A 24,512-nucleotide genomic window follows, 5' to 3' on the forward strand; every position below is an offset into this window, starting at 1 on the left:
TGGTTGAATGGATACAGAGCTGCTGTTGGGGATGATGAAAAGTTTTGGAAATGGATGGTGGTGATGGTTGCACAGCAAGGTGAATGTATTTAATGTTATGAACTGTACTCTTAAAAATGGTTAGAATGGTAAATTTTATGCTATATATATATTTAACCACAATTTAAAAATCATCAGAAAAAGAGAGCCATATATAAATGACTATCACTATTGCTGTTTAGTCGCTAAGTCATGTCCAAGTCTTTTGTGACCCCATGGATGGTAGCCTGCCAGGATCTTCTATCCTTGGGATTTCCCAGACAAGAATACTAGAGTGGATTGCCGTTTTCTTCTCCAGGGGATCTTTCTGACCCAGGGATCAAACTGTCATCTCCTGCATTGGCAAGCAAATTCTTTACCACTGAACCACCAGGGAAATCCAAAAATATAAGCTACAAGGGACATAAAAATGAAGTACATAATGTGCAACTGCGTGCATGTGCGTGCTAAGTTGCTTCAGTTGTGTCTGACTCTTTGCAACCCTATCTATGGACTATAGCCAGGCTCCTCTGTCTATGGGATTCTCCAGGCAAGAATACACTCTGGAGTGGGTTGCCATGTCAGCCGTAAGGGGATCTTCCCAACCCAGGGATCGAATCCGAGTCTCCTGCATTGCAGGCAGATTCTTTACCACTGAGCCACCAGGGAAGCCCCAATAGTGCAAATGAGGGAGGGATAAAAAATGAATAAAGAAGTGGAAACACACATACATAAGCATCCTGTCACCTTAGAAATCTAGTTTTGGAGCATAAGTAGTATATTTCTCTCACACTAACATGGGAAGCTAACATTTTGTTTTATCAGGGCTCTGTGAAAATGTAGTGTTTTATCTTCAGTTGACAAAGATCCATGGCCAAATATGTGGTAGAATTAGACCTGGGGGTTGCAGGGAAGGTTAGTAATGGCAGAAATTGCCCTGGGACGTTAAGATAATAGTCATCAGGAGCAGGAGGACTCAAGGGCATCCATGGGACAAAAGGGGGGGGTGTTCCTAACCACTCATTCCCTAGGTGCTTAAGCCCCTGGCAAACACCACAGTTTCCGCAACCTCAAAATATGGCTTAATCTCTCAAAGCAGGTGGACTGCTTCATCTGTTTCTAACGCAAATTTGGTTCAAAGTTTTATATGCATATATTTTTTCTTCCTAAGAGGAATTCTCTTACCTCCCAGATCTTCTCCAGCTGTTCAAGGATGTTGGAAACCCCAGGAAACAAGGGTTGACCTTGGAACATTTCAATAAAGATGCAGCCTGCACCCCTAACAAAGGAAATAAGAGTCAACCCAATACTTTCAAGGAAACCATACATGCAAAACCGAACTACTAGCATTTCATCCCTTAAGAAATATTTTAAGGATGATTAAATACGGGCCATGCACTATGAAAAGTCTTGGCAAAAAAAGTCCCTATGTTAAACAAAGATAAGAACAGCTTGCAGCTTTTTGTTAAAATGGAACGCATTGGGCATTTAGGATCACAGTATAGATGGCAAACATTTTAGTTCATTCAAGCTCATTAACTATCTATTTTATGAGAGAGGAAGAAAATACTGAGTCTCCAAACTGAATACCCTCTTTCACTGAATCTAAGGTGCTATCATTATAAGAAGCATCATTATTGTATGTACTTTTAAGAAACCAAAAAAAAAAAAAAACCCCACAAGTTAAACTATGACATGATCAGAATGTTTCTTTTATACTCATTGAAAGGGCTGTTACAAATTTAATCAGACAGATTATTTCATCAACTATCATACTTGTACAATGAAAAATATTAAATGAAAGAAATTGATTCAGGTACTCATCAAACTTTCTCACATTCAGCATTTGACAAAGACTGTTTAATGTCTGTGTTTATATCCATGATATCGTCTTTTGATGGTATTGTCCAGGAGTTTGATGATACAGCATTTCTTAAAATAATCCTTATTTCTTAAAATAAAAGAACTAAGAGTTATTGGTGCTGGGCTCCTAGGCTGACCTTGCAATTACAAGTTACACTTTTGATTCCAGCTTAAAAAATATTGCTAAATATGTCTGATTCACTTATTCTCCACAACCATTTGGTTTCCTAAGAGTTAAAAAATAAAGAAAGAAAGAAAGCTCTCCTGTCTTCAAAGTCACTGACTCCCATTCAGCAAGTTTTGATGCTGACATGTTTGATGTCCACACACATACAAGGGTAACTATAGTCACAACTGCAGCATGGTTGATGGCTATTCTAAGATGTTACTGACTGAAATGCATCCTGATTTAAACAGAGAATGCACATTTTAAAGGACTTCCCAGGTGGTACTAGTGGTAAAGAACCCATCTGCCAATGAAGGAGACACAGGAGTCGTGGGTTTGATCCCTGGGTTGGCAAGATCTCCTGGAGAGGGCATGCCAACCCACTCCAGTACTCTTGCCTAGAGAATCTCATGGACAGATGAGCCTGGCGGGCTACAGTCCATAGAGTTGCAAAGAGTCAGACATGACTGAAGTGACTTAGCACTCAGGCGCATGCATCTTAAAATAAATTGTCTTTCCTGCTTAGTCAAACGGGAGGGTAATTCCTAAGGAACAGTAAGAAGTAAGATTTTGCTGGTAACACACATTTTTACTCTCACAAAACTTTTTTGAGAATGCTTCAAGGGGCTTCCCTTGTGGCTCAGCTGGTAAACAATCTGCCTGCAATGCAGAACCCAATGAGACCTGGGTTCGATCCCTGGGTTGGGAAGATCCCCTGGAGAAGGGAAAGGCTACCCACTACAGTATTCTGGTCTGGAGAATTCCATGGTATAGTCCATGGGGTCACAAAGATTGGACATGACTGAGCAACTTTCACTTACTTCAAATAACTGATTACAGAGATTATTCCCATGGTCTAATACTTTCTGATTTTTGACTCCAAATCTCTTTCACCATAACACATAATTTTGCAAACTTCCTTAATCATCTTGATGTTTTGCTGTAGCATGATAAAGAAGAAAATTTAAGTAAAACATTTTAGTATAGATCGTCATATTCAGTTCAGTTCAGTTCAGTAGCTCAGTCATGTCCGACTCTTTGTGACCCCATGGACTGCAGCATGCCAGGCTTCCCTGGCCATCACCAACTCCCGGAGCTTACTCAAACTCATGTTCATTGAATCGGTGATGCCATCTAACCATCTCATCCTCTGTCGTCCCCTTCTCCTCCTGTCTTCAATTTTTCCCAGCATCAGGATCTTTTCTAGTGAGTCAGATCTTCGCATCAGGTGGCCAAAGTATTGGAGTTTCAGCTTCAGCATCAGTCCATCCAATGAATATTCAGAACTGATTATCATCATATTATTAAAGGTTTATTATGAAATTAATTTTAAATGGTTTTTAATATTATTCAAATTAATATAATAAAGAATCTGCCTTCAACTCAAGACACCCAGGTTCGATCTCTGGCTCAGGAAGATTCCTTAAAGAAGGGAATAGTTACCCACTCCAATATTCTTGCCTGGAGAAGTCTATGCACAGAGAACCCTATATAGTCCATGGGGTCTCAAAGAATTGGACACAACTGAGTGACTAATACTTTTTCATGATACATTTCCACTTTTCCATCTGACTATAGACACATGCTATTTAATTTATTTTGTGTAGCAGAAATAAGATTTCTTGATAAACAAGCTTAAGAATAATTTTTATGTTATGTCTAGTTTGGGGAGAGAATATATATATTTTTAAAAGTATGCACATTTAAACATATCTTACCATTTCAAGAGACAATTTTCATGACTTAATATTCGGTTTGCATGTAAAATAGTCAATTAACTTATTCTCAGAATTTTGTGTACACATAAATAAGAGGTATCAGACTGAGTTTTGTAGGTTTTTATCCTTTCCCTCAAACAACAGGTTGTCTTTATCCCCAGTTGCTAAAAAAACTAATTGGATAAAATGTCCACTGTATGTGTTTTACTGATTTCTCATGTACAAGAGACATCCTGATGTGTGATACAAGCATTTTGGGAGTTCCCTGGTGGTCCAGTGGCTAAGACTCCACCTTTCTGCTGTCAGGGCCCGGGTTCAATCCCTGGTAAAGGACTAAGATCCTGCAAGCTGTTCTACATGGCCAAAAAAAGGAAAACAGAATTTTGATGAGATGAATGTCTCTTAAAAATCTGGTGAATAGTATCTTGAGGTGAATTTTTAGAATTCAGTTCAGTTCAGTTCAGTCACTCAGTCGTGTCCGACTCTTTGCAACCCCATGAACCACAGCAAGCCAGGCCTCCCTGTCCATCACCAACTCTCGGAGTTTACCCAAACTCATGTCCATTGAGTCAGTGATGCCATCTAACCATCTCAAGCTCTGTTGTCCCCTTTTCCTCCTGCCTTCAATCTTTCCCAACATCAGGGTCTTTTCAAATGAGTCAGCTCTTTGCATCAGGTGGCCAAAGTACTGGAGCTTCAGCTACAACATCAGTCCTTCCAAAGAACACCCAGGACTGATCTCCTTTAAGATGGACTGGTTGGATCTCCTTGCAGTCCAAGGGACTCTCAAGAGTCTTCTCCAACACCACAGTTCAAAAGCATCAATTCTTTGGCACTCAGCTTTCTTCACAGTCCAACTCTCACATCCATACATGACCACTGGAAAAACCATAGCCTTGACTAGACGGACCTTTGTCGGCAAAGTAATGTCTCTGCTTTTGAATATGCTATCTAGGTTGGTCATAACTTTCCTTCCAAGGAGTAAGCGTCTTTTAATTTAATGGCTGCAATCACCATCTGCAGTGATTTTGGAGCCCAGAAAAATAAAGTCTGACACTGTTTCCACTGTTTGCCCATCTATTTCCCATGAAGTGATGGGACCGGATGCCATGATCTTAGTTTTCTGAATGTTGAGCTTTAAGCCAACTTTTTCACTTTCATCAAGAGGCTCTTTAGTTCTTCTTCACTTTCTGCCATAAGAGTGGTGTCATCTGCATATCTGAGGTTATTGATATTTCTCCTGGCAAACTTGATTCCAGCTTGTGCTTCTTCCAGCCCAGCGTTGCTCAAGATGTACTCTGCATATAAGTTAAATAAGCAGGGTGACAATGTACAGCCTTGACGAACTCCTTTTTCTATTTGGAACCAGTCTGTTGTTTCATGTCCAGTTCTAACTGTTGCTTCCTGACCTACAAGAGGCAGGTCATGTGGTCTGGTATTCCCATCTCTTTCAGAATTTTCCACAGTTTGTTGTGATCCACAAAGTCAAAGGCTATGGCATAGTCAATAAAGCAGAAATAGATGTTTTTCTGGAACTCTCTTGCTTTCTTGATGATCCAACAGATGTTGGCAATTTGATCTCTGGTTCCTCTGCCTTTTCTAAATCCAGCTTGAATATCTGGAAGTTCACGGTTTACATATTGCTGAAGCCTAGCTTGGAGAATTTTGAGCATTACTTTACTAGCATGTGAGACGAGTGCAATTGTGCGGTAGTTTGAGCATTCTTTGGCATTGCCTTTCTTTCGGATTGGAATGAAAACTGACCTTTTCCAGTCCTGTGGCCACTGCTGAGTTTTCCCAATTTGCTGGCATATTGAGTGCAGCACTTTCACAGCATCATCTTTTAGGATTTGAAATAGCTCAACTGGAATTCCATCACCTCCACTAGCTTTGTTCATAGTGATGCTTCCTAAGGCCCACTTGACTTCACATTCCAGGATGTCTGGCTCTAGGTGAGTGACCACACCATCGTGATTATCTGGGTGGTGAAGATCTTTTTTTGTATAGTTCTTCTGTGTATTCTTGCCACCTCTTCTTAATATCTTCTGCTTCTGTTAGGTCCATACCATTTCTGTCCTTTATCAAGCCCATCTCTGCATGAAATGTTCCCTTGGTATCTCTAATTTCCTTGAAGAGATCTCTAGTCTTTCCTATTCTGTTGTTTTCCTCTATTTCTTTATTATCATTTTAAGACTCCTTACTGGCTTGCTTTTAAATATTCATATTCTTTTTACTTTTTGTCTTTAAAGCAACAGATATAAAAGGTGTAAATTAAACAATACATGGAGAATAATGAAAGTAATAGCAAACTGTCAAATGGTTTAAAAACATCCTGGTTGCTAGCAATGTCAACTGTGAGACAAGCCAGCTGAAAAACTGAGATGGTGAATACCATCAAATGGTCTCCACCCACTTCCCCTCATGCTTTCTCTGCGTTCTTGAAAGGTCTCAAGCCATTTCAATTTGAAGTGAAAAAGAAAAACACACACAAATATATATTTATGTATCTGTGGGTATAAAACACAAGTGATTATTTATTAACTGACACAAAATTGAAATGAAAATGTACTGGCTTTTGAAGATTTGAACCAACTCTCCATCCAGTATCACAACAGCTCCAGAAACCCCAGGAGCTCACAAATTACCAGAAGGCTTGAGGATGTTCTAAACAAGGTTCAAACCATAGTCATTGCTAGTTTACTGAGCCTTCCCTCCCCTCAAAAGGCTTTCATGGCTAAGAAAGAGCTTGTTGCCTTTTTATGTCCTTTTATAATGGTGGCTGAGAGGAACCAAAAAGGAAGTCCTTTTCATTACACAATTTCTTAGTGTCCTTTATCTTCTACACCACTAGGACAGTGGGCACAACTATGTAAAATATACTGGAGAAAGCTGGACTTTAAGGCTTCTGTGTAAGTACTACAAAATAACACGAGATGTTTGCATAAAAGAATAAAATGCTAATATTGGTTGAAATTCCATTTATATCTGCATTTGTGCGGTTGGTGCCATATAGACATTTTCTTGAGTCTTTCTTTTTAAGTTTCACTTAGGGACAGATTAAACCTTCCTCACCTACCAATCTAGAGTCTAAGGTTTTTTATAAGGGCTTCCCTGGGGGCTCAATTGGTAAAGAATCTGCCTACAATGAGGAGACCCAGGTTTGATCCCTGGGTGGGGAAGATCCCTTGGAGAAGGGAATGGCTACCCACTCCGGTATTCTTGCCTGGAGAATTCCGTGGACAGAGGAGCCTGGCAGACTAATAAAATATATGTGTGTGTGTGTGTGAGTGTGTGTGTGTGTGTGTGTGTGTGCATGTGCAATGCACTTATGCACTTAGAATACTTACAAGACAAACAAAATTCCTAAATCAATTGTATTTCAGAAGCTGGACTATTTGTATCATAAATATCAGTGCACTGGAAAGAAAATAAGTCTGTGCACCTTAAGTTTGAAGAAGGAAAGATTTTTTTCAGGTAAGTACTGTTTTTTAAAAAATGTACAACTCACTTTCTTATTTTTTCCATTTATTCCTCAGAACTGTTTTTTTTTTTTTGTTTTGTGAACAAGTTGTGTGACTTTCATTGTTTTTATTTGTTTCTTAAGCAAGTTGTGTGGCTATCATCTATTTTGTCCACCCCAGACTAGTCTTAAAGCAAACATTTTAAGTATTCTGAACATTCATGTCCAGATAGGGAGCCAGCTCCTATTTCTTTTTATTCCTCTGTTTTGTTCTTAAATCTTCATTCCTGTGGCTCTTATTACCCTACATATCTTTAGGCTTCTCAGAGGATTTCTGCTCTGTGGAGATACCCTTGGGGCAGCCCATGTAGATGAAGGGAAACTTCACACGCAGGGGAAAAAAGAGCTGGTGACATCAAACAGTGAATCCTTCCAGAAGGGAGAGATGCACTGGGTCATTTTATTGCTCCAACTGTGGTTCTTCAGTCACGTTAGAAGAAACAGCTAACATGTTTTCTGCTTTTTCTGGCTTTTTTCCTGGTCTTTTCTCTATTCTGAGCATGAGCAAATTCTTCCCATAAGAGAGAAAAAGATTCCTCAAATTCTTCAGGCAATCTCTGGAGAAATAAACCATCTCAGGAGTTTTAGGTTTGGGGAGATGCAAGGAGTCTATAAGAACATTGTTGGGAGAAGTGAGTCAATATTCACTTTTCACTATTGAAGTTAATTCAGAGCAGCCTGATATATGGCAGTGACATGATATTTCTATTTGCTTTTCCCTGGGCCACTCTTTATATTTGGAAGTTTGCAGCAGGAGATTTGACCATAAAGAATCCCTCAGGCACTGATAACTTTCTGTAGTTCTAAATCCAGCATCTGCCTGCAGTTAGTTTTGAATAGAGGAGTTGACTATCAAAGGAAATTCTTGTTTAAAACCCAGTTTACCATAATATGAATGAACCTTGAAAATAGTATGCTAAGTGAAAAAAGCCAGACATGGAGGGACAAATACTGTATGATTGCATTTATATGAGGTACTAGAGTGGTCAAATTCACAGGGAGAGGAAGTACGATAGTGGTTGTCAGGGACTGAGAGGAGGGAGCAAAAAGAAGTGATTGTTTAATGGGTACAAAGAGTCATACTGGGATGATGAAAAGTTCTGGAGATGTGGATGGTGGAGGTGGTGGGACTTGATGCCGCTGAACTGTACATTTGAAAATAGTTAAAATGGTAATTTTTGTTATATATATTTTAACACAATACAAAAATTAAAAACAAAAAGTGTAATCATCCTAAAGCATTGAGGTGTTTTTTTTTTTTTTTTTCCACTGAAGTTGCTAATGAAATCTTTTTAGGTCTGAAAAAGTATCAGAAAGAGAGGAAAAGATGATGGGAGATTAGAGGATGTTGGTTGTAAGTGCTGGGAATAACCAATGTGTCTTACTGGTGTATTTTCCATATTTTAAGTGTTTGCTTTGGGCCATGGACTCTGTTGCTCCCAGGGTTTATCGTGAATGAGAGGCTCTTGTTATAATTAGTTTCATTAGGACAAAGGCTCTAATGCTCAACCACTGTCACCTGCTTCCTTACAAAAGCGTTCAGTTTGTACCCTATGGGGTTGCATGGCCTTTTCTTCCATTGTGAATTGGAAATCTTTTCCTTGCTCATTTTCCTCACCCTGAAAAGAAAAAAAATAGAAGAGGATTCCCAATGTTGCTGCTGCTGCTGCTGCTAAGTCGCTTCAGTCGTGTCCGACTCTGTGCGACCCCATAGACGGCAGCCCACCAGGCTCCCCTGTCCCTGGGATTCTCTAGGCAAGAACACTGGAGAGGGTTGCCATTTCTTTTCTCCAATGCATGAAAGTGAAAAGTGAAAGTGAAGTTGCTCAGTCGTGTCCGACTCTTAGTGACCCCATGGACTGCAGCCTACCAGGCTCCTCCGTCCATGGGATTTTCCAGGCAAGAGTACTGGAGTGGGGTGCCATTGCCTTCTCCTCCCAATGTAAACACGTAATGTCTAACAGTTATGTAGAGTAAACCATTATAGTAAATACTGAAAGATAATGATTATTCTATTTCTACATTACTTTTCGAGTTTTACTGGACAAACAACAATCATCAAATTAATAACAGTAATGACAATAATTTTAACTTATGACTGAGTTTTTATTCTGTGAGCATCGCATCGTTATTCATGATTAAATTAATGAAACACTTATCAGTGGAATAACATACACTTTGGTATATTCAGTAAAAACTAAGGGATACATAGTTTAAGAGGGGTTTAAAGAATGGGTAGATGAAGAAATTACCCAAAAGTAGCACAGAGAGTTAAAGGGACTGAAAATATGATAGAGAGGATAAGAGCCAAGGATGATAGAAAGATAATCTTTCATTGGAGCTCCAGAAAGAGAGACTGGAATAGAGGCAACACTAAAAAGAAAATGGCTGATGGAAAACATGAATTCATAATTAGAAGAAGCACAATATACACCAAGCAGGGTAAGTAAAAAGAAGTCCACATTGGACACATTATAGTGAAAACTGCATAATAATGAAGGCAAAAAAAATTCTTTATCATATCCAGAGAAAATGGGAGATCACCTGTAAAAGAGAAAGACAATAAGGCCAAAAGCAAACTTCCCTACGATTAGGCTAAAAGCAATCTTCACAGGAGCAGCACTGGAAGACAAAATGGGGAAAGATCCTCCAAGTTCTGAGAGAAAATAATGTCAATCTAGAATTACACCCCCAGCAATGGGATACCTTTAACAATGAGAGTTTATCTTAAGAAACAAAAGCGGAGTTTGACACCAACAGGCCAACACTAAAGAAAGTTTTAAAGGGTTTGTATCAAAAGAGGAAAATTATTCCAAAGTCATATTTGAAGTGCATGAGGGAATGATGAACAGTTTTAAATTTATTTTCACTTGATGAAAATAGCTTCAAAGTAAATAAAGGAAAAATGAATAGAAATATGACAAATCAAAAACTTCAATATATCTTCCCCTGATAGCTTAAACAGACAAAAATTATATAAAGAAATTGTGAATAACACAAGTAACAACCTTGAAATTTTGAACATATGTAAAGTCCTGTACCCAACAATTTGGGAATACACATCCTTCTCAAACACATAGTAAATAACTGAAAATATTGACTATGTACCGGGCCAGTGCTTCTAACAAAGCCAGTGCTACTTCATTCTCTTTGGTGAAACACCAGGTTTTTTTCAACTTTTTTTTTTTTGCTAACCTTTAATTTTGAAATAATTTCAAAATTAAAGTTACAAAAACAGTAGAAAGAATTGTCTTATATACTTCAAACAGATTCCCAATTGCCAACACTTTGCCTTTTTGGTTTTATCATTTTTTCTATCATCCATCTATCTATTATCTAATTTTTTTCTGAAGCAATAGAGAATAAGTGGCAGATACCATGGTTCTTCACCCTTACATACTTCCACATGTATCTTCTAAGAACAAAAGCATTCTTTTACACAACAACAATGCAATTATCAAAATCAGGAAAGTTAATACTGATCTCAATACCGCTATCTAATCTACAGTCCATGTTTAAGTTCCACTGATTGTCCCAGGAGGGTTCTTTAGCTCCTTCTCCCCCAGTATCCAATCTAGGACCATGCATTATGTTTAGTAGACATGCTTCTTTAGTCTCTTTAATCTGGAACATTTCCCTAATTTTTTTTTTTTTTGGTCTATTCAAACATTGACTCTATATAGGAACAGAAAATACCACCCCCAAAATATGCCATTCGGGTATAAGGATTAGTATGAGCTGAAGGCAATTGAGAAAAAGCAGACACAGGATGAGATTTTGCTTCTCTTGGGCTGTCTGAAAGTGTGAAAGTGTTAGGTACTCAGTCCTGTCTGACTCTTTGCGACACAATGGACTGTAGTCTACCAGGCTCCTCTGTCCATGGAACTCTTCAGGCAAGAATACTGCAATGGTTTGCTTTTCCCTTTCCCAGGGGATATTCCAAGCCCAGGGATCAAACCTGGGTCTCTGGCATTGCAGGCAGATTCTTAACCATCTGAGCCACAAGGGAAGCCCATAAGGAGGACATAAAATCCCCTTGTGAAGATGACCCCTTTCCCAGCCCCGGAGGGGAGAAAAACCTTATCACCAGATGCAGAGATGGCACCAAGAAGAATGTATGTAAACAGTTGTTGATAAGTTACCCTTATCCACCACTAGGGTTCCCCATACACATATTTACCTTCTCACAGTTATCACCCTAAAGATTTCAGAAGCCCTTTTCCTTTGTCTTGTTACTTCTCTTTACAGAGGAGTATATCATCTTTTGTCAGAATGGTATAAAAGCCTCCAAGTCTAGCTGTTTCTTTGGGGATTTTCTCTCCTTTTTATGAAGCCACTTACCCCATGTCACATAAAACTTTTAACATAAAATAAAACATGTATGCTTTTCTTCTGTTCATCTATCTTTTGTCAGCTTATTTCACAGACCCATCCACTGAACCTCAGAGAATAGAAGAAATTTTTTTCTTCCTCTACAGCTCTTTGAAGGAGTATAGTCTAGGGGCTTCCTTGGTAATTCAGTGATAAAGAATCCATCTGCCAATGTAGGAGACACAGGTTTGATTCCTGGTCTGGGAAGCTCCTACATGCTGTGGAGCAACTCAGCCTGTGTGCCACACATAGTGAGCCTGTGCTCTAGAGCCCGAGAGTTGCAACTGCTGAGCCATGTACCCTAGAGCGCGTGCTCGACAACAAGAGAAGCCACCGCAACGAGAAGCCTGCCACACGACACAACCAAAGCCCTCCACACATCACAGCTAGAGAGCAGCCCCTGCTCCCCGCAACTGAGAAAGCCCAGGAGCAGCAATGAAGACCCAGTGCAACCAAATAAATAAATAAAAGTATTAAAAAGTAAAATGAAGAGTACCGTATAGTTACGTCATAGAATGTTCCTCAAAATGAGTTTATCTGATGCTGCTTCATGATTTGACTCCGGTTATGCTCTTTTTTCAGGAAAACCACATTCGTGATACTGTCTCCTCTGATTCATGTTAGGAGGCAAATGATGTCAGTATGCTCAGTTGCTCAGTCATGTCCAACTCTTTGTGACCCTATGGACTGTAGTCAGTCCCATTATTAATGATACTGACTCTAATCACTTGGTTAAGGTGGTGTTTGCCAAGTTCCTCTGATACAAAGTTGTTATTTTTTCTTTTGTTATAAATAATTTGTATAGAGGTACTTTGAGACTATGTAAATAAATATTTTATTTCTCATGAAAACTTCCCCACTAATTTAGGATTGATGATTCTCATTTGAACCGATTACTACTATATATATTACAAAATAGTGATATTTTGAATTCTATCATTTCTTCCCCAGTTATTAGTTGGCATTATATTGTAAGAAGGAGCTTCCCTTCCTATGTATCTATGGGTCCATCCATCCATCCATCCACCCATCTATCCATCCATCTGTTGTTGCTCAGTTGCTAAGCCGGGTCCAACTCTTTGCGACCTCATGGACTGCAGTATGACAGGCCTCCCTGTTCCTCACCATCTCCTGGAATTTGCCCAAGTTCATGTCCATTGAATCGGTGATGCCATCCAATCTATCCATCTATTATCTGTCTATCTTCCATATAGACATATATTCTTATGTTATTCAGTGTTAAAATACATTGTCCGCACTATTTATTAGGATGCTCAGAAGGTATTGGCTTTGGCCAGTGGGAGTCTCTTCAAGCTGCTTTCCACATCCTTTTGACATATTCCCATCATTTTTTGATCACTTTATTAGAAAATATTCTGGCCTAACAAGATGTTCCTAGCTCATCTTAAACTTTTCCTGCCCCAGTCTCAGTACTGGCTACTTCTCCAAAAAGGCATAGTTATTTTCAGTAGGGAATGGTATTAAGAAATAATATCTTAGTAGGAGACCCACACTTATGTAAAACACAATAATAATTTTTAAAAAATGTACCTAGCAGAATCAAATGCAAATCCTCTCTGACAGACTACACTTTATTCAAGCCCTCAAAAAAAAAAAAAATCCCACAAATAAAATTCCAAGGAGAATTAGCATATCATTGTCAAAATCAACTAAATACGCATGGAAAAAAGATACCATATGCAAGAACCAAAAGAAACAATAAACAACAGAAATCAACTTACATGAAAAGAACATTTACTTTAGATATGTAAGAGCTTATAATACCTTTACTAAAAGGTATTATAGATGAACTAAACAGACGGAGAACTATACTGTTTTAAAATTGGAAGACAGTATTATAAAGGTGTTAACTATCCTCAAAATGTTCTATAATTTCAATGTAATTCTAAAGAAAATCCCACTAGGGTTTTTACATTCAGTAAAATTTATATGGAGAACCAAAGGGGAAAAATAGCCAAGATACTCCTGAGGAAGAAGATGAAGTAGGTGGTGAGACTCGTCCTAGCAGAAATCAAGTATTATTAGAAAGCTACAGAAATTAATACAGTGGGACACTGGTACAGGGACAGATAAACTGACCCCAGTCAGAGTAAAGAGCCCAGAAACAGACCTATGCATCTTTAGAAACCTGATATATGAGATATATGGCAAGGCAGATCACTGAAGAAATTGAGGTGAGACAATTGGTTAGTACAGAGAAAGTCAATTTCCCATATACTAAAGATTTGAAGTGAAAGGAAAAATTCTACAGCTTTTAAAAGAATGTATTAGATAATATCACTTTGGTCTCAGGGAGAGAAGGATTTTTAAAATAAGGAACAAAAAGACTAACCATAAAGGAAAAGACTGCTAAGGTCAGTAATATTAAAACAAAGCACTCTTGCTTAAAAAGACAACATTAAGATGAAAATGTAAGCCAGGAACTGGGGAGACTTCTTGCAACACACATAACTGATAAAAGATTAGTATTCAGAGTATAAGAACTCCTATAAATCAATAAAGAAAGAAAGGGAGAGACTGTCAGAGACATAGAGACCAAAAGAAAATAAATGAAAGACACACAGAGGTATTTCAGAGGAGAAAACCCACGAATAATCCATGAAAAGACTTCCAACCTCATTAGTAATTAGGGAAATGCACATTTGATCACAGCATGCTACCATTCTTCCCACAAGATTAGCAAAAATTAAGAAATCTGATTTTATAAAGCTAGTACAGATGTGGATAAGGGACTATGATATACTGCTGATGCATAAATTATTACAACCACTTGGAAAACAATTGGACACTGTTTCATGAAGTTGAACATTCATATACCCCATGACACAGCAAATCTACTTTGAAGTACTCTTAGAGAAATCCTTAAATATAAGTACCAAGTATATTCAAAATAGCAAAACCAAAAACATCAAGTTAGATAACTGAAATGTTCATCAACAGAAAATAAAGTGTAACTTAGATCAACGTGGATAAATCCTATAAATACACAGAGTTTAAAAAAAGCAAATCACAGAAAACTAAAAGCAATATAGTACAATTTTTATAAAAACTCAAAAGTAGGTAAAATAATATTTTTAAAATACATAAAAATGTAAAAGTATTATTTAAAAAAAGGTGAGGGATGGACAACAAGAATAAAAATTCAGGGTAGAGCCCCTCCGGTGGAGGGGCAGGCTCTGGTGGATGGAAAAAAGACACAAGCGAATGTGGAAATATATTTTTTGGCCGTGCCATGCAGCATGTGGGATCCTAGCTCCCCGAGCAGAGGTCGAACCCATACCTCCTGCACTGGAAGAGCAAAGTCCTAACCACCGACCACCAGGGAAGTCCAATGTGGCAATACTGACCATGCTCTGGTTGTTTTGTTGGGTAGTGGGTTCATGGAGTTCGCTTCATTATGCTTTCAATCTACATCCGGTTTCTCAATCTTGACGCTATTGACATTTGGGGCTGGATACATCTTTGTTGCGGGAGGCTGCCCTGTGCACTGTAAGATATTTAGTAGCATCCCCGGCCTTTACCCACTAGATGCCAGGAGCACCCCGCCCCTACCCAAGTGTGACAATAAATGTCTCAGACATTGCCAAGGTCTCTGGGAAGTAAAATTGATCCTGGTGAAGAATCACTGATGTATATGTTTATGTATTTTGAATGTTTTAAATGCTCAGTAATAAAGCAATGTTTAAAAGTGGTGAGCAGAAGTTTCACTGTCTGTGAAGCACAACTAGGAAGTGATCATTAAAAACTGAGAAAACCAGAGCCCGCTGAAAGCCTTTGAAGTGACAGCAGGGAGCAGTGAGTACTGACAGTTTCAGGGGGGTTTTGACTAGCAGGTGATATTCTGAGACATGGTACCGGGTATCGGGAAATCAACGACTCCCGATACACTGCAGGAAATTTTCTTCAACTTTTCTCAAGACTTTGGGAAATTCAAAAGCTTAGTTTCGCCTCTTAGTGTTTTTAAACAGGGCCTTCAGTGTATATAAGACCGTCTAAAGAATTGAAAGAAGTCCGTATACTCTGTTACCTTTGAGGTGCTGGCTGTGACTGTAAATTCACCACACAAATGACTGGGATATTTCCAGGAATCAGAAGCAGACAACATAACAGTGCAGGTCTGGGATGTTGAGTGACTGATATCCCACACTCACCACTGCACCTCTTCAATCCCAGAGCCTCCCAACAATGTGTTTCTACTTGACAGCATCTGTCTGATTTCTTATATTCACACCACAGTCCCCCTTAACCTTCATGGGAAGAGTATATTGCCCTTATTTTAAAAACAAAGAAACATAAACACAGAGAGGGTACATGGTTTTTTGAAGATAACATAATCCAGAAGAAATGATTAGAAATAGAACTGACATGAAAATCAGGTCTACAGAATCTTGGTATTTATGTTTTTTTTCCATCAGGCTCTGAACTGTGTTTGGCCATGTGTAGACAAGCAGGTGTGTGTGTGTGTGTGTGTGTGTGTGTGTGTGTGTGTGTGTGTGAGATCTGTGGTTTGGGAGCATATGTATGTTTCCCTGGAGACAAAGGAAAAGACAAAGGATTAAGAGAAGAGCTAGAAGAAGGAGCATTGACAAAAAAGGATAGAATCCAGAAGATGCCTTGGGCAAGACCTCTATGAGCCTCAACTTATTTAACTGTTAAAACTTATTGTAAAAATCAAATGAGATATGTATTGAAAGTACCTTATATTTCTGTATACAAATGTGATTGTCATCATTAGAATGTTTGTGTGTGCATACTCAGTCATTCAGTCATGTCTGACTCTTTGCAACTCCATGGACTGTAGCCTGGCAGGCTCCTCTGTCCATGGGATTCTCCAGGCAAGAATACTGGAGTGGGTTGCCATTTCCTTCTCCAGAGGATCTTCTCAGCCCAGGGATTGAACTTGGGTCTCCTACATCTCCTGCATTGGCAGACGGATTCTTTACCACTGAGCCACCTGGGAAGCCATTAGAATGACTATCTAAAATGTAACACGGTTAATAAAGCAATCTTCATGGCTAGGATGACTCACATTTTCTTGGCACTTGCTCTTACCATATGTCCAATTCAGAAGAATACTCAGTGGCTCCCAGCAAGGCATCAGGAGGGCGGTACCAGAGAGTCACAACTTCTGAAGAATATGTCTGGCTGGGAATGGACTTGGCTCGAGCAAGACCTGAGCGAAGGGGGAAAGCACAGAACTTGTTGTCCTGAGACTTCCCGGAGAGGCACAGTGATACAGTCTGCCAAGGAGAGTGCAACTGGCAGAGTAAACAATATTTTTAAAATGATACACAAATTTCAGTGCTTTTAATAGAACTACTCAACTATCTTGATTCTTGTGTACCTCTTCATCGCATTAATTTCTCTAAATTTAGCCTACTTTGCAGCTAGATGTGGCCTTCCTGGCAGCTAAGTGTTGCAAGGCAACTAAATTTTTGCCTATTTGATACGAATAAAAGTGACGTGTGAACTTCCTGGAGGGGTTAAATGTTGGTCCCTTTTCTCCTTCCTCCAGGCTGTGGTGAGGAGGAGGCGGCTGCCATCTTGAAATATGCCAGCGGGCAACACCTAGGGGGTTGCCCTAGGGGGCTTCCACAGAGCTCTGACTGCCTAGGTCAGCTGTTACACGAGAGAAAATTAAGCTCCAAGCATATTTACACCTCTGTAATTGGAGGTTTCTATAACAGCAAGGGAAGATCAATTCATGACTAATGTGACCACCCTCCATTTCTGCAGTTCAGGAATCCCCAGTTTAGTAGATAAAGGGTAGGGACTGTTAATCCACATTAGCTAGTTTGGCAGGAACTTAGATGAGTCATTCTCAAGCGCTCCTCTGCAAAACAGTACATTTGTCAGTTAGCTATTTATCTCACAGAATCACATGATCTATAGCCGTATGAAATCTCAATAGATGAGTTTACTTTTGTAGGGAATTTGATAAACGAATGTCTGTTACATGCTTACTGCAGTTATAGCAGTGTCATTTGACCTCTGCCAAACAGAGAAGAGGGTCTTCTCAGCTTGTATGGAACCAGTTTTTCAACAAAAATTTACTGAGCACCTGTGATGGTGTCAGGCACTAGGGATATAATGATAAACAAAAATGGATCCAGGCTGCCCTCATAACACTTGTAGTCTAGTGGAGGAGACAAAACCATCATATAAGTATGTATGTATGTGTATATGTATAATTATAAATGGTGATAACTGCTAGAGTGGAAAGATACAGTGACACTCAGGGTAAGTCTGCATCACTCTGATGGGAATGAAAGCCTCAGGTACCTGGTGGCTCAGTGGTAAAGAATCTGCATGCAATGCAGAAGACTCCCATTTCTGTATTCTCCCACTTCTGTATTCAACCCACTCCCGTATTCTTGCCTGGAGAATTCCATGGACAGAGAAGCTTGGCAGGGTACAGTCCGTAGGGTCAAAAAAGTTGGACAGGACTAAGCGACTGAACACACACACATAAACACACCATACAGTCCCACCTGTATAAATACATAGGTGTTCTGGAACCTCCATTCCAGCAAGAGTCCAGCCTAGAGTCTAGGGGTGACCTTTTTATCTGGCCATCCTGGGATAACTTTGATCTAGTCTGATGGAATTTGTACATCCACCCAGATTTAGGGAAACCTAAGAAGTACCGTTCACTCTACAAAAGTCTCTGCATCAAAAACAGCAGTGAGGTAATAGGGGTGCCCACATTTTAGGATCTGATTACACTGAGGCTTGATGGGACCCTGAGAAGCGATCAGTCTCTCTCAGTGTCTTGCCTCACTCTTACTGTATGGTTGTTTGATATCCTCAAAAAATGTCAAGTTCCCTGGTCCCCACTTTTCAAAGTCCAGGCCTAATTGATGCTTTAAACACTTGCTCACAAAAGCATCATTGTTCATAGCCCAGAAAGAGACTCAGGGGGTGACTTACCAAAATCAGCCAGTTTGAGCTCTCCCAGGTGACTGATGAGTAAGTTCTGAGGTTTCAGGTCCCTGTGAAGAACGTGTTGGTGGTGGATGTATGCCAGGCCCCGCAAAAGTTGAAACATGAAAAGCTGGAAGGAATGAACACCTTATCTAAGCAGATTTGAGCCATTATGTGTTGATTTCTCCTCTAAATCAAAACCAGTCATCTGAAAGAATATAGTAAAAGTGTCTCTTAAGAGACCAAAAAAAAAAAAAAGAAGATTTTACATTCACATAGGAAGAAAAAAGACAAGGAAAGTCAAATAAGTAGACCATGTCCTAAACAAAAGGATTCTGGTTTTTCCTGACATCTCATTTCTTTGATACTGAAGGAATTACCCTTCCTTAAAAATCTAAAGTGAAACTTTGAAGTTTCCTTTGGAACACTAGTTATTGATTTAGATGTGAAAGATTTAATTTTTTTCCCACCAATGAACTTGGCATACAAGATCAAAGTTGACCTGGAAATGATATTCTAAGGTTTACAACTGCTTAAGTTTTCCAGGCTCTCTGATATAAAACCCTTTTAAAAACAGAACACAGGGAGTCCAGACTGGGAAGTATATCCTTAGATGGTGTTAGGAAATACAGGAACCATTATCTTTTTAAACATATTTTTAAAGTCTTAAGTTCAAAGTGAAAACAAGGGAAATATACAGTATAGATTCAGAGGGAAAAGACACCAAAATAAATCAGACCAAGAAAAAAATCAAAAGAGAATAAGGAATAAATAGTAGAGAGAATTAAAAAAAAAAGGTGGGGGGAAGCAAAAGGAAAAATACATCCTGGATCCAAATTTTAAAACATTGCTGGTGATTACAAGGCACAGAAACCAAAGACATTAGTAGATTCCCACCAATATAGAAGCCTAAGGGGAAAAAAAGAAAGCTTAGTATTCTAAGTGTCTTTTGCTATTTTCCAGTGCAACTGGCAACTGAGAATGCAAACACCAACGTTAGAGTTTACAAAGACTTATGCCAACTGAGAACATGTTCTGGCAGTTTTGAAAAGAAAGAGCCAGCCCCAGCATTTCTGGGACATGGATCTAATAGAAGACACAAAGTTGTGCAGATAAATTCACTTTTTCCATCACATCTTGGAAACTAGGAACTTCAGAGATGCTTTTATAGAACCTGTAATGACCTAACAAAGACTTGGACACATTGGAATCAGATTGATATGCACCATGGTCTGAGCAAAGCAGGATCCTGGAGAGTTTGCCTCCCATGGCACAGTTGTGGCCATGTGAGCTCCATGCAGGTCCCATACCAAGGTCCCCAAACCATTTAAGAATGTGTTTACATGTTGGTATAGGACTTTTATGCCTTGACAGTTGAGTGATGGTAAAAATGAATAACAAGTGAATAAAAAGTGAATGGTAAAAATGAATAACAGTGTGTATGTTTGAAGTACCAGAAAGAGAAAGAACTGTGATGAGAAAGACTCATAGAAGCAGCAAACATCTGAAGTAGGAGCCTCAAGAAAATTTTAACATTCTTAAATGGCTTGGGGACCTTGATATGGGACCTGTATGGAGCCCACACAGCCACAGCTGTGCCGTGGGAGGCAAACTCCCCAGGATCCTGCTTTTCTCAGACCAGACCCTGGTGTTCATCAACTTGATTCCAGTGTATCCACCCTCATGTAAAAACCCTTGTCCTTGGATTTCCATGCCATCTTTCTCTACCCCTCTACCCCTCTTCTCACTGTCATCCACACAACTCCTACCACTCTCCATCATTCACTCAAGACTTGGACACCTGGATCACAGCTGTTGTTCCCTTGACATCAGTGCTCACGTGAATATGTCCAGCCAACCTCCATGCTCCAACGATCTGCTTCTCCAACCCACTTTAGCCCTTGGCTCCCATGGTCACACACTGGGTCCCACCATCATATAGAACTGTTTGTCCTCTGAAAGGTGAAATTCCTTCCCCTACAAAATGGTTTCTGCTGCGATCACTTTATTCATAATGTTTTCACGGTGCTCACCAATGTCTTTTTAAAATATTCATTTTTTTGGCTGTGCCAGGTCATAGTTGTGGCATGCAGGATCTTCGATCATTGCTGTGATGTTTGAAATTTAGTTGCAGCACGTGCAATCTAGTTCCCTGAAAGGGATCAAACCTGGGCCCCAGCATTGAGAGCTTGGAATCTTAGCCACTGGACCACTAGGGAAGTCCCACCGATGTCCTTTGCTACGAAAATCCAATGGATCCTTCACTTTACAGGATCTGGCTTTGTTGCTTCTATCTTCCTTCCTGATGCTCTTACCCCCACTTGGTACCAAAATCTCTTAATTTTTCTCCTACTTCTCTGACTGTACTTTCCATAGGCTCCACTTTCTCTACTGATATCTAATATGGTGATATTCCTTAGGGCTCCATCATTGACCTTCTCTTATCACCATACATGCTTCCCTTACCCATCTTATCCACTAACATTGCTTCAATTAACGACTGTATTCTGATAATTTGAAAGGCTTTAGCTTCACTTCAGATCTCTTTCTGGAACTGTTCGACCCATATAGTCTGAAGTTCACCTGGACATCCCATAACACCTCAAACCCAGTATGCCAGAACTTAACTCTCTGTGTTCCTCCAGAATCTATTTTCCTATTTCTCTATTTCAGTGAATGGCACCATCATCCACATAATTAATTAAAGCTAGAAAAAACACTGTTGATTCTTCCATCTCCCAACAATTCTGGTGAAGTAATCAATTGCCCATATGTCCACTTTCTTCCACCACCAATTCACATCTACACCACTGCTGTCCTCGTGTCCTGGCCGAACCCTTCTCTGTTATTGTTTTCCACAGTCCTTTCCATTCGTACCTTCACTGTCCTAATTTAGGCCTTTATCACTTCTTACCTATAACATTGCCATTCAAAGTTTAGTCCTCAACCAGCAGCATCTGCGTCACCTTAGAGTATGTTAGAAACACAAACCTCGAGCTTTGAATCAGACTTACTGAATCAGATCCCCAGGTCATTAGTGTGCTCACTGAAGCTTGAGAAGCACTGGGCTAGCCCACATTGACAAACTCCTAACTGAAATCCTTGATTCCAGTCACCTCTCTTTAATCTCTCCCACAGACCACAATTACAGAAATTTCCTTCTGATCATGCTATTCTTTTTCAATCAAGCCCTTTTAATGACTCTCCTGTCTAAGAAATAAAGTCCACATCTTAGAAAGTAAGGCTCTCAGCCACCTACCCAATCTACTCCCCCAGACTCATGTACTCCATGTCACTAAGACAGTATCTGTTTCAGGCCAACAGGACCAGAGATTCAGGATGGCAGTAGTGGAAAAGAACCTCAACCAAGAATCTCTTTGAGCAATGGCAAAAGCTGGTTCTATAACTTCAGGAAAAATATTTCTTTTCAAACTTGAATTCTAATTCTGCAAAATAAGGAAGTTACACCAACCCAGTGTTTTAAGTTTTTTTTTTCTTACTGCATTGCACAATAAGAAATAGATATGCTTCCAGTTTCCACATTCATGCATAGATATAAGCACAGTTTCTAATGGAAAAGAATCTGCACAAAATAAAACTTGTTCTTACTAAGTGTTGCATACTATAATATTTTCTATTCCTTTCTCTGGAGGGTTTCCCAGGTGGCACTAGTGGTAAAGAGCCTGCCTGCCAACGAAGGAGAAGTAAGAGATGCAGGTTTGATCTGTGGGTCAGGAAGATCCCCTTGAGGAGGGCATGACAACCCAAGCCAGTATTCTTGCCTGGAGAATCCCATCGGCAGAGGAGCCTGGCAGCTACAGTCCATTGGGTCACAAAGAGTCAGACATTACTGAATTGATTTAGCACACAGATACACATTCTCTTCTTACCCATTCCATTTCATTTTTTAAAAAAAATGCTGGTTGCTGATTACCAATTGATTTCATAACCCACTAATGGACTAGCACCTGGAGAGTGAAAAACACAATAGCCCCTTTGACCCCAACAGTCAGTGTGGCGCTGGGATCTTCTTCCTTCAACACACCCTCTACTTCCCTGCTCTGAACCTTCGCTGAAAACATTCCTTCCTCCTCTAACATCTTCCCCTATTCCAGCCTCTGAAAAGCATTGCAGCTTGTAAGTTCTGGCTTATCAAAACCTCTTAAAATGAGAAGATATCTTTTCCTTGCACATCTACAACATTAGGTCTTATTTCTTACTTGATATTATTCACAAATGTCCTGGAATAGTGGTGGTGTGTATGTCTTACCTCCTGTTTTAGGCTCTACATCCTTTGAGGATAGGAATCATGTCTTCTGCATCTTTCTATCCTGCTAAACACTTAGCATAGTGCTTGCTACAAGAGTCCCTCAAGTCTGAAAATGTTCTATCTTTCACACAGTTACTCTTTCTCCAACTGTTCTATTTAATCAAACTTCTGGTTCCTTGACTCTTCTGCTCTCTCCCTAGCTATCAGTCTTCACTTCTTTCCCTCAGATTGGACTCAGCGTAGAAGCCCCTGACCATCCCTTTAGCCTCTCTCTTGATAGTCTCCAAATATGTGGCCCAACTGTCTTTTCCTCTCACATGTCTGGCACAGACCCAATGTCTCAATCAGTCCAACTTTCTACTTTCTCTGCTCCTCTATTTGCTGCCATTAAAAAAATAAAAAAGAAATCCCATCATCATGCATATAATTTAATGGATTCCATCCTCATCAGAGTCCTTAACACACTACTAGACATTCCTTCTTGGTCCCCTTAGTTAGTTTTCTATTTCAGTTTCCTCTAAGTATTTTTAAATGTTTTCATTCTCTTCAAAACCCTGTCTTCAAACCTTCCTTTCCCCTTGCCTCCATGACTGGAGTCCCCTTACTATGAGTCCTCATAGTATTCCTAATTAACTTGGCCATAGCCCTCATCACCTTGCTTCTCACTACCTATCTAAGTCCATATATCTTGCTGGGCATCAGCTCATTGAAAATAAGAAACACAACTTTTTCATTATTGAAACCTTAGGATTTAATATGGTACTGAGTACTCAAATATATCTTGAATGAATGAATAAATGAACACATAAATATTAGTTAAATGAATGGGTACATCATATACAAATCTCATATGGTTATGTTAAGGGCCAATCAATTAATGCCAATAAAACCTTAGAGAATGAAAAATATGGTATACAAATGGTTTCTAAAATTTATAACAAATGTGGAATTATAGCTAGTTAAGAGTTTAATATTATTTCTATTCCAATAACTGGAAAAATGGAAGTTGGTCCTGCATGTAATACGATTTTATAGAACAGGCAAACAGATAACTGATAAAGAACCAGTCAAGGTAGTCTGCTAGTCCTAGTTGGGAACTTTAAGTGCAACATGAACTTTATCACAGAGCACAGTAGTCTGCTATGAAGAAAGTATTTAATTTATGATAGCTTAACTTCACTTCTTTCCTTTTAAGGCGATTCTTTTTAATTGGATTATACTTCTAAAGACACATTTGCTTGATGGTGATGACTGACAGGGTTAGCTTGCCCAGAAAGCAGCTGGACTTTGCTCCATATCTTGAGGGCAGATTTTTTTTTTTTTTTAACTTTTCTCTAGAATATCAGTGGTGTCCATCTTCTTACCTAGTATCATGGGCTTTCAGTTTGTGATGGCAGTCTGTTTCTGAATTCTCCTGCCGTGGGCAAGCCAGAGGGGAGTCCCAGCCCTCAAAGTACTTACCCTGACATTATGAGGATGAAGCCCTCCTGGGTGCTGAGACATATACTGAGCCAGGTCTGTGTGCTACACAAAATAGTGGAGAGAGTGATGTTAGTAGTGCTTGGTCAGTGTCGCAAAGCAGACCACAGGCTTGACTCTCAGAGGCATTACAAAGTTTAGAATTTTTGAGAATAATGTGCA

The 24,512-nt window shown here is 39.4% G+C and overlaps 1 protein-coding gene across 4 annotated transcripts in view; it reads right to left on the bottom strand.

The window, feature by feature from the left end:
• Nucleotides 1–24,512, bottom strand: part of CDK15 (cyclin dependent kinase 15) — a 94,155-nt gene that overhangs the window by 50,003 nt on the left and 19,640 nt on the right. For 2 of the 4 annotated variants that reach the window (XR_015143901.1, XM_086345863.1), the window contains exons 6-9: nucleotides 24,333–24,395; nucleotides 18,608–18,731; nucleotides 16,730–16,850; nucleotides 1,204–1,297 (exon numbers count right to left, since the gene is read on the bottom strand). Coding sequence is in view for 3 of the 4 variants with exons in the window: in XM_086345863.1 (XP_086201989.1) it covers nucleotides 1,204–1,297; nucleotides 16,730–16,850; nucleotides 18,608–18,731; nucleotides 24,333–24,395 (402 nt within the window). In the remaining variant the exon portion in view is untranslated. Of the gene's footprint in view, nucleotides 1–1,203; nucleotides 1,298–14,937; nucleotides 15,165–16,729; nucleotides 16,851–18,607; nucleotides 18,732–24,332; nucleotides 24,396–24,512 lie in introns of those variants that run through there. The other 2 variants (XM_086345866.1, XM_086345867.1) reach the window with 2 other exon arrangements.

Source organism: Bos grunniens, chromosome 2, assembly GCF_055505025.1.
Source record: "Bos grunniens cultivar Pamir isolate PY7600 chromosome 2, Bosgru_T2T1.0, whole genome shotgun sequence".
Lineage (NCBI taxonomy): Eukaryota > Metazoa > Chordata > Mammalia > Artiodactyla > Bovidae > Bos > Bos grunniens.